We start from the raw sequence: 10,569 nt of genomic DNA, 5'->3' as shown, positions 1-10,569 counted from the left end.
TGGAGTGGATGTGAAGAGGATGTTTCCACTGGTGGGAGTCTAGGACCAGAGGTCATAGTCTCAGAATTAAAGGGCGCTCTTTTAGAAAGGAGGTGACGAGGAATCCCTTAAGAATTTTGTAAGATCTTATGGAAACTTACAAAATTCTTAAGGGGTTGGACAGGCTAGATGCAGGAAGATTGTTCCCGATGTTGGGGAAGTCCAGGACAAGGGGTCACAGCTTAAGGATAGAGGGGAAATCCTTTAGAACCGAGATGAGAAAAACATTTTTCACACAGAGAGTGGCGAATCTCTGGAACTCTCTGCCACAGAAGGTAGTTGAGGCCAGTTCATTGGCTATATTTAAGAGGGAGTTAGATGTGGCCCTTGTGGCTAAAGGGATCAGGGGCTATGGAGAGAAGGCAGGTACGGGATACTGAGTTGGATGATCAGCCATGATCATATTGAAGGGCGGTGCAGGCACGAAGGGCCGAATGGCCTACTCCTGCACCTATTTTCTATGTTTCTATGTTTCTATGTTTCTATGAACTTCTTTAGTCAGAGGGTAGTTAATCTGTGGAACTCATTGCCACAGAGGGCTGTGGAGGCCAAGTCAGTGGATATTTTTAAGGCACAGTCAGACAAATTGTTAATTATAACGGGTGTCAAGAGTTATGGGGAGAAGGCAGGAAAACGGGATTAGGAGGCCGAGATCAGCCATGATTGAATGGTGGAGTAGATGCAATGGGCTGAATGGCCTAATAGTACTCCTATAGCTTGTGAACTTGTTTGGTTTAAATCCATTGGGGGTGCAGTGACTTTATGACTCAATGCATGGGGTTGGCATCAAGAACCCGCAGCCAATCAGAGCTGGGGGGAGGGGGGTTGCGATTGTTCCTCAGAATGCTGAGTCAGGGATCCGTCGCTGAGTTCCAAAGTTTCCATGTGCATCTTTTTAATTTAAAGATAACTTCACGTTGGAATGCAGTGATGCAGAGGGATAATGAGGCCCATGGGGAGAGCGGAGAGAGGGAGCCCAGAGATCTGAGCAGGGTGGCCTCACGCCACGCAGAGACCATGAGCAAGAAGGCGCCCAAGTACTTCCCTTCCCTCTATGACACCAACAGCAACTCGTCCCCTCTCAACGGCTTCAACATCTGGAAGAACCTCTTCCCGGCCCCGGAGATCGTGGAGAACAAGCCCACCAAGGCTTCCCTGTGGCCGCGGGGGTTGGCGGAAAACGCCTACGAGCCCCTGAAGTTCTTCTCCCCGCCGGTGGGAGGAGACTCCGCCTGGAGCGAGCTGGACGAGATCTGCGAGTTGGACATCAGGCTGAAGGAGATGGAGCTCCTCACGCTGACTGGAGATGGCTTCGACCTGCGGAGATGTGAGTTCTGATGGTAGAGTCACCCAGCGGGGAGAAAACGGGGGGCGAGGTGGGGGGTGGCCCTTTGGCCCAGCGTGTCCACGCCAAAAATAGACACGAAAAAGCCGGAGTAACCCAGCGGGTCAGGCAGCATCTCTGGAGAAAAGACGAGGTGACGTTTCGGGTCGAGGCCCTTCTTCGGGCTGAGAGTCAGGGGAACAGGAATTGAGATAGGGAAGGTGCAGAGGACAAATGAATGAAAGACGAGCAACGGTGATCAAAGAAAGGTGGAGCCCACAATGGTCCATTGTTGGCTGTGAGGAAGGTGATAACGAGTTATAGAAACAGTGAAACTCGTGGACAACAGTAAAACTAGTACGTTGTCTACAGTGGGGGAGGGACGGTGAGAGAGGATGCAAGGGTTACTTTGTCTACATTGATCCCATTTGCCCACGTTAAGTCCTTATCCTTTTATGCCCTTTGTCTATCTTAATGCCTCTAAAATGTATTGGTTGTATCTTCCACCGCCTCCTCTGGCAGCTCGATCCAGAGATCAGTTTGTCTTGGCAGCTTCACGCAGATGAGATTAGTTCACCCTTGGCATCTTGAACGGCGCAAACACATTGTGGATCAAAGGGGCCGATCCTTGTTCCCTGTTACAGGAATGATGGGTGGGAAGGAACTGCAGACGCAGGTTTGCATCGAAGATGGACACAAAATGCTGGAGTAACTCAGCTCGTCAAGGCTCTGGAGATAAGGAATAGGTGATGTTTCAGTCCAAGTCTGAAGAAGGGTCTCGAGGAAGATTGTTCCCGATGTTAGGGAAGTCCAGGACAAGGGGTCACAGCTTAAGGATAAAGGGGAAATCCTTTAAAACCGAGATGAGAAGAACTTTTTTCACACAGAGAGTGGTGAATCTCTGGAACTCTCTGCCACAGAGGGTAGTTGAGGCCAGTTCATTGGCTATATTTAAGAGGGAGTTAGATGTGGCCCTTGTGGCTAAGGGGATCAGGGGGTATGGAGAGAAGGCAGGTACGGGATACTGAGTTGGATGATCAGCCATGATCATATTGAATGGCGGTGCAGGCTCGAAGGGCCGAATGGCCTACTCCTGCACCTAATTTCTATGTTTCTATCTTTCTATGACTCGAAACATCACCTATTCCCTTTCTCCAGAGACGCTGCCTGACCCGCTGAGTTACTCCAGCACAGGATGTGAACACTTTGGAAAGGGTGCAGAAGAGTGTACCATAGTTAGAGGGTATCAGCTATAGGGAGAGGCTATAGTCGGAGCTGAGGGGAGCCCTGATTGAAATATATAACCCATGAGAGGAATAGGGTAGACAATCAGAAACTATTTTTTCTCATGGTGGAGATGTCACAGACTAGAGGGTATAGCATTAATGTGGGAGGGGGAAAAGGTAAAGGAGATTTGTGTGACAACGTTCTTTACACAGAGAGCGGTGAGTACCTGGAACGCACGCACTGCCAGGGGTGGTTTTAGTTCCACTTTTAGAGCTACGGCATGGAAAGAGGCCCTTCGGCCCACCGAGTCCATGCCGACCAGCGATCACCTGTACACTAGTTCTATTCTACATACTGGGGAGAATTTCCGGAGGCCAATTAACCTACAAATCTGCACATCCGTGGAATGTGGGAGGAAGCCGGAGATCCCGGGGGAAATTCACGCAGTCACAGGGAGAACGTGCAAACTCCGTGCAGACAGCGCCCGTAATCAGGATCGAACCCGGGTCTCTGGCGCTGTGAGGCAGTATCTCTACTGCTGCACCACTGTGGTGGTGGAGGTAGATATGATGGTGGCGTTTATGAGGCTATTAGACAGAAACGTGGATATGCAGGGAATGGAGGGATATGGAGCATATAATCAGGCACAGGAGATTGGTTTAGCTTGGCATCAAGTTCGGCATCATGCTAGATGGAAGAGAGTGTCAGTAGAGGGATATTGGTTGTGTCTCTGTTCCACTAGGTGCAGGATAGTGTTAATAGTGAACGATTGTAGCAAAGCAGAACTTGTTCTCACCCTCAATGGACACAAAATGCTGGAGTAACTCAGTGGGACAGGCATCATCTCAGGAAAGAAGGGGTGACGTTTCGGGTCGAGACCCTTCTTCAGACTGAGAGTCAGGGGAGAGGGAAACGAGAGATATGGAAGAGTAAGGTGTGAAAACGATAGATCAAAATGGATGAGATCAAGGAAAGTGTTGAATGGATCATAATAAGTTAGGGGAAGGCGACAACAAGGCACAGAATGTAAAATCTAATCAGGAGGACAGTCAGACTGGTCGGAGAACTACCCTCGACAACTCCTCTCAGTCTCTCCAAATTAAAGATGTAGCCGTGGGCACTTGCATGGGTCCCAGCTATGCCTGCCTTTATGTCGGGTACATCGAATAGTCCTTGTTCCAGGCATACACTGGCCCTATCCCCCGACTCTTTCTCCTCTACACCAAAGACTGTAAAGGATGCCTCCTACACCCATGAAGAACTTTATTAAGCGAAGGACTTCATTAACTTCACCACTAACTTCCACCCTGCCCTCAAATGCACCTGGACTATCTCTGACCACCTCTCTCCACTTTCTTGATCTCGCTGTCTCCAACAAAGGACAGACTATCAACTGATGCTCACTACAAACCCTCCACCCCCACCCCCCTGTGTGTAAATAAACTTACCCCCAGATCGCCTTTAAACTTTGGCCCTCTCACATTAAGGTCAGCTTTTGACATTTCATAGAGTCATTGACTCACAGGGTGTGTAAACAGGCCCTTCGGCCCAACATGCCCACGCAGACCAACATCTACACAAGCCCCACCTGCCTGAGTTTGGTCCATCTCCCTCCAAACCTATCCTATCCATGCACCAAATGTTTATTAAATGGTTAAGAAGGAACTGCAGATGCTGGAAAATCGAAGGTACACAAAAAAGCTGGAGAAACTCAGCGGGTGCAGCAGCATCTATGGAGCAAAGGACAAAGGCAACGCTTCGGGCCGAAACCCCAGTCTGAAGAAAGGTTTTGGCCCGAAACGTTGCCTTTTTTCCTTCGCTCCATAGATGCTGCTGCACCCGCTGAGTTTCTCCAGCATTTTTGTGTACGTTTATTAAATGATACTGCCTCAACTACCTCCTCCAGTAGCCATTCACCCACTTACCTTTGTATAAATGTATCTCTCATAATCTTTCCCCCCTCACCTTAAACCTATGTCCTCTGGTTTTAGAGCCTGGTTTCCCAGCCTGAAAGAAAGGTTCTGTGCCTATCCTATCTATGACCCTCAGCCTTTTATATACTTCCATCAGGTTTGCCCTCAATCTCTGTTGCTCCAGAGAAAACAACCCGTTTGTCCAACCTCTCATTATAGCTAATGCACGTTAATGCAGGCAACATTTTACCAGTAGAGTCTAACATGTGCATGTCCAAGCGTAAATGGCTAGGGGTTGCCAGAATTTCCCTGCAGGTTCTGGGCAGTTGTTCCTTGCTCCATGGGTGCTGTCTGACCTACTGAGTATTTCTCTACATTTATTTCAGATTTGTGGGCAGCATAGGGGCAGAGTTGCTGCCGTACAGCTCCAGAGACCCGGGTTCGATCCTGGCTATGGGTGCTTGCCTGTACGCAGTTTGTCCCGTGTGGGTTTTCTTCAGGTGCTCCGGTTTCCTCCCACCTTACAAAGACCTACACGTTTGTAGGTTAATTGGCTTTGATAAAATTGTGTAAATTGTCCCTAGTGTGTGCGGCACAGTGTTACTGTGTGGGGATTGCTGGCCGGCACGGACTTGGTGGGCCGAAGGGACTGTTTCTGCGCTGTATCTCTAAAGTAAACTAAGCTCCGAGGTGTTTATACCCAACATTGCATGGAGGTACACGATAAACGTCTCAAAAGCAGATTGTTTAGCTCACCTAGTCCAAGTCCAAGTACAGCACAGGAACAGGCCCTTCAGCCCACAATGTTCGTGCCAAACATAAGGCGAAGATATTGGGGTCCTAGTCCACAACCTCCTGAAAAATGGCAACACAAGTAGATAGAGTGGTAAAGAAAAAGCCTATTGTGTGCTCGCCTTCATTCAACGAGGCATTGAATATAAGAGTCAGAAAAGAGTCAGCTTAGGAGAGGATGCTTTCGGAGTATTGTGTGCAGTTCTATTCACCCCAGCACAGATAGGATAAAAGAAATAGAAAGAGTACGGAGGAGGTTTACTGGAATGATGCCCGGATTAGTGGGGATATTTGCTACCGTGAGAGATTGGACAGGTTTGGATTGTTTTCTCTGGAATGCCGGTTGTTGAGAGACTGTTAGAAGTATATACAATCACGAGAGGCATAGATAGGGTGGACAGCCAGAGCCTTCTACTCAGGATTAAAGACTGGCGGGCATGGATCATAGAACATGGAAACATAGAACATAGGTGCAGGAGTAGGCCACTCGGCCCTTCGAGCCTGCACCGCCATTCAATATGGTCATGGCTGATCATCCAACTCAGTATCCCGTACCTGCCTTCTCTCCATACCTCCTGATCCCTTTAGCCACAAAGGGCCACATCTAACTCCCTCTTAAATATAGCCAATGAACTGGCCTCAACTACCTTCCGTGGCAGAGAGTTCCAGAGATTCACCACTCTCTGTGTGAAAAATGTTTTTCTCATCTCGGTCCTAAAGGATTTCCCCTCTATCCTTAAGCTGTGACCCCTTGTACTGGACTTCCCCAACATTGGGAACAATCTTCCTGCATCTAGCCTGTCCAACTCCTTAAGAATTTTGTAAGTTTCTATAAGATCCCCCCTCAATCTCCTAAATTCTAGCGAGTACAAGCTGAGTCTATCCAGTCTTTCCTCATATGAAAGTCCTGACATCCCAGGAATCAGTCTGGTGAACCTCCTCTGCACTCCCTCTATGGCAATAATGTCCTTCCTCAGATTTGGAGACCAAAACTGTACGCAATACTCCAGGTGTGGTCGCACCAAGACCCTGTACAACTGCAGTAGAACCTCCCTGCTCCTATACTCAAATCTTTTTGCTATGGATCAGAGGGACAACATTTAAAGGAAGGTAGACAAAAGTGCTGGAGAAACTCAGCGGGTGCAGCAGCAACTATGGAGCGAAGGAAATAGGCAACGTTTCTGCCTGAAATGTTGCCTATTTCCTTCGCTCCATAGATACTGCTGCACCCGCTGAGTTTCTCCAGCACTTTTGTCTACCTTTGATTTTCCAGCATTTGCAGTTCCTTCTTAAACATTTAAAGGAAGAAAGACACACAAAGCCGGAGTAACTCAGCGGTACAGGCAGCATCTCTGGGGAGAAGGAAATGGGTGACGTTTCGGGTCGAGACCCTTCTTTAGACAAAGTTTAAAGGAGATGTGTGGGGCAAGTTTTTGTACAGAGATTGGTGGGTGCCTGGTACATGCTGCTAGGGGTGGTGGTGGAGGCAGATATAGTGTCAGGGTTATGGGGAGAAGGCAGGAGAATGGGGTTAGGAGAGAGAGATAGATCAGCCATGATTGAATGACGGAGTGGACCTGATGGGCCAAATGGCCTAATTCTACTCCTATTCCTTATGACCTTATGATACGATAGTGGCATTTCTGAGGCTTTTGAATAATCACATGGATATACAGGGAATGGAGGGTTATGGTTTATGTGCAGGAAGATAAGAGTTGGTTTTGGCATCATGATCGGCACATTGTGGGCCGAATGGCCTGTTCCATTGCTGTACTGTTCTATGGTTTATAACTAATCCCACCAATGGCACCGGAAACCTCCTCCTATCCCCCCTCATCTCCTCGCCCCTAACGTGTCAACTGTGCCTCACCCCGTTAAGCCACCTTCTACACAGCGACATCAACCTCTCCTTGCGAGAGTCCGTCCCGCCCCCACTCTGTGCAAAACCGCCACACCTCTGAAGGCTTCTGTTGCAATCCCTTCGGCTCTAAAGACCACAAAATCTGCTTTCCAACAGATAAGTTTTTAAAGATGCTGAAAGATGAGAAGATGCAAGACATCAAGGCAGCCAAGGAGAAGAAGCTGCAGATCTTAAAGGACAAGGCGAAGAAATGGTAGTCCTTCCATTGAGCAGGAGAATGGAGATCTTAGCGCCTTCAAGGATAATCAACCACACTGCAATCAAAGATGTTTAATGTAGGGTCTGATATACAAAACATTAAGTTGGACTGAATTACTAGGTTTCCTTTCTGATTTGCAACCAAACGCCTCACTGACTGTCAAAATTCACTAAATAAGACATTTCAATGTAGTTACTCAACTTAAGCCAGATTGAGTTGCACATCATTTAAACCGCTCCCATTGTTAGATCACACTGGGTGTTTGATGCCACTGGCTTTTCCACAACTCTCCGAGGAATTGTTACAACAGCGGGGATTACCTTGGCTGGTGGGATTACCTTTATCCTCCCTTCATCCGGTTCAGTTTACAGGCCAGGGTTGTCAACTCTGCTGGAAGTTTAGTTCTTGACATCTTTCATGCCTTGTCTCAATCTTGTTCCTAACGTTCTTTTAATAACTCATTTATCGTCTAGGGAAAACATTTTTTTTTTTTTAATCCCCCCCACTTGCTTCTCTCAAGTTGGGACGGTGCCTTCCGGGTTAATCTTCAATTCCAGGGAATCCCAGGATAACGGTGGAGAGATAGCAATCCCAAACCAGGGCCTCTGGATGAGAGATGATGCATGGAGACACTTGGGAGTGGGATGCATTGGTGGGGAGGGAAGGTGGCAGTGTGGAACCTGCAGAATAACACGAGTTGCTACCTAATGAACCCCTATTCTGTACCAATCCATGGAGGTCATTCTAAATCCAGCACAGACACCTCCCTCTCTCCCCATTTCCTCTACCCCTGCCCCAGACTACTGACGGACATAGAGTCAATGTGAAAACATTCGGGGAAATGATAGGAGATTGTTTAAGCCTTCATTCTTTCAATGAGTCATCCTCTGCTCTGCCGGCATGATAAAGGATTCATGGTTTTCATCCCCTCATGTTTTTGCAATGGCTTTTAGTTACTCTGAGTTGGATAAAGGCCTCTAGATGTTGATGGATGTCTGTCAGAAGGCATCTAGTCTCTTTCTCGAAATAGTTGTTTCCATTTACATGTACCAGTGGCTGAATCCATCTGTTTCAAATGATGTTCTTGTATAATGTTCAGCTTTGAGTGTGCATTGAAATGCCTGCCCATTCAATCCATTTCACACCCATCCACAAACCTCACATGCATTATCTAAGCAATTCAGGCATCCTTGTGATCCTCGGATCCCCAACTAAACGGTGCTTTCACCAGACACGGTTCATTTGGGAATCAAAATTTCAGTTGGCAAATTTAGCCCAGTGTTTGGAGCGATGAAACGCAGTGCCTGCAAAGGCAAGCTCTGGCCATAAGGGGTCGCTGTTGAACAGAGCTGGAAACATCTGTAGAAGACATCAGTCGTGTGGTCCTCTGCTGTTACTCGTGCATGGATATTGGACTTGGCTCTTGGCATTCTGTCTCTCGGCCGTCAGGGGCACAGAGATTATGTCACCGGGACTAGTGCCAGGAGATGCAGGTTCAAATCCCAACCAGGGAGCTGGATATTTTAAATCCCATTGACAAAATAAATCGATAAATTGAAAAACCTAATATCAGTGAATTTCATTGTGGATGTGTCAAACTTCCAAACTCCAGACCCATCAATGGGATTGACTGGTAACAACTAGTACAGGGGCTGTGAAAGATCGGGGATAAACTCTGCTCATTCCATATACATTTGTGTCCTGTGAATTAACATTTCTTTAAGCTACCAGGTAGCCAATATTCCCACAAACATCAAATGTCGTTCTTGCCGACGTTCCCTGTTAATATCTATATATATATATATATATGTTTTAAGGATTGACTGTCATGCTGTCAAAGAGATAAGAGGTGTAAAAGTTAATATACTGGGTGCCTGCAAATAACTGCACTATGAATTGAAGTCTTTGTGGAAGTAAAAGATACTAGGCTTTAGAATTACATCAGTATATTTTTCTTGGTGACTACAAGGCATCAAGCATTTCAGCATTGAAAGTGTGAAGATAATTTGATGTTAGTGTTGCTTTTAATGGGGCCAGGATTGGAAAATGCTTAAAAATATATATATTTTTCTGTATAAGCACCGATAACCATTGAAATTGTATATCATTGGAATATTCGATATAAAAGTTAATAATGTACAATGTCAATGATTTTAGATTTTGGAAATGGGTAATTTATTTCTGCATGCTCTTGGATAAATTAATGGAAACAAAGTTAAATAAAAATGCAGATGAATTAAAAAAAAAATACGTGTGATGTTGTCTGAATGGGAAACTCCCAGTGTAAAGACCAGAGAACCATCAATATAGTTTAGTTTTAGAGATACAGCATGGAAACAGGCCCTTCAGCCCGCGTTAACCATCGATCACCCATGCACACCCAGTTTTATGCTATCCCACTCTCTCAACCACTTCATACACACTAAGGGTAATTAACAGAGGTCAATTAACCAACAAAGACACACCTCTTTAAGATGTGTGAGGAAACCAAGGCACCCGGAGGGAACCCACATGGTCACCAGGAGAACATGCAAACTCCACACAGACAGCACCTGAGGTCAGAATCGAACCCAGATCTCTGGCGCTTTACCACCGCACTGTGCTGCCCAAATGTGGTGGCACAATAATCTCTTATGAATGGAAGGGAATCTCTTATTATTGGGTTAAACAGCTCCTCAGCGCTTGCCCTACCTCAGTTTCCCCGGCTCGTATTAAGTTTGTACTTTCACTTGGAATAATGAAAGTATTTAATTGAAACAAAATGCTCTGCATTCTTCCAAAATGTGGAACCCACTAAAACAACCCCTGCACATTGGCCGTACCAAGTGGAGACTCGGCGACCATTTCACCAAGTCCTTGGAATGAACTTGCACCGTGGGGACAGGGCTTTTACTTCAAGCAAACTGCACTGCGAGATACAATCCAGCAGTACTGATCAATGCAATCAATTAACCTCCCCCCCTCCCCCATAAATCACGTTGACTGCAGGAATAAAACCATCATGGACAGAACAGCCAAATTCTTCACATCACCCTAACATCCTCACCAGCATTGACATATAGTGGGATTTGCAGACAAAATGTCTATGTTATAAAACACATTCCTGTACAAAGTCTCGCAGTGAGAACTTTAATGCTGCAATTCAGACTTCAGT

General features: G+C 46.5%; 1 protein-coding gene across 1 annotated transcript; it reads left to right on the top strand.

The window, feature by feature from the left end:
• Nucleotides 1-701: 701 nt before the first annotated feature.
• LOC129705633 (uncharacterized protein C11orf91 homolog) lies at nucleotides 702-10,496 on the top strand. Its single transcript, XM_055649285.1, has 2 exons — nucleotides 702-1,366; nucleotides 7,313-10,496. Exons 1-2 carry the CDS (start codon nucleotides 802-804, stop codon nucleotides 7,411-7,413), a joined length of 666 nt encoding a protein of 221 aa, XP_055505260.1. The 5' UTR covers nucleotides 702-801; the 3' UTR covers nucleotides 7,414-10,496.
• The last annotated feature ends 73 nt before the right edge of the window (nucleotides 10,497-10,569 follow it).

Source organism: Leucoraja erinacea, chromosome 18, assembly GCF_028641065.1.
Source record: "Leucoraja erinacea ecotype New England chromosome 18, Leri_hhj_1, whole genome shotgun sequence".
Lineage (NCBI taxonomy): Eukaryota > Metazoa > Chordata > Chondrichthyes > Rajiformes > Rajidae > Leucoraja > Leucoraja erinaceus.
The sequence above is the reverse complement of the archived record's forward strand: the minus strand, read 5'-3'. Positions and strand labels throughout refer to the sequence as shown.

Excerpts from the sequence above, each read along its gene's own strand:
- LOC129705633 (XM_055649285.1), top strand. The coding sequence starts at position 802 with ATGACTCAATGCATGGGGTTGGCATCAAGAACCCGCAGCCAATCAGAG. Across the intron at positions 1,367-7,312 it reads TGGCTTCGACCTGCGGAGAT|ATAAGTTTTTAAAGATGCTG; the intron begins GTGAGTTCTGAT and ends GCTTTCCAACAG.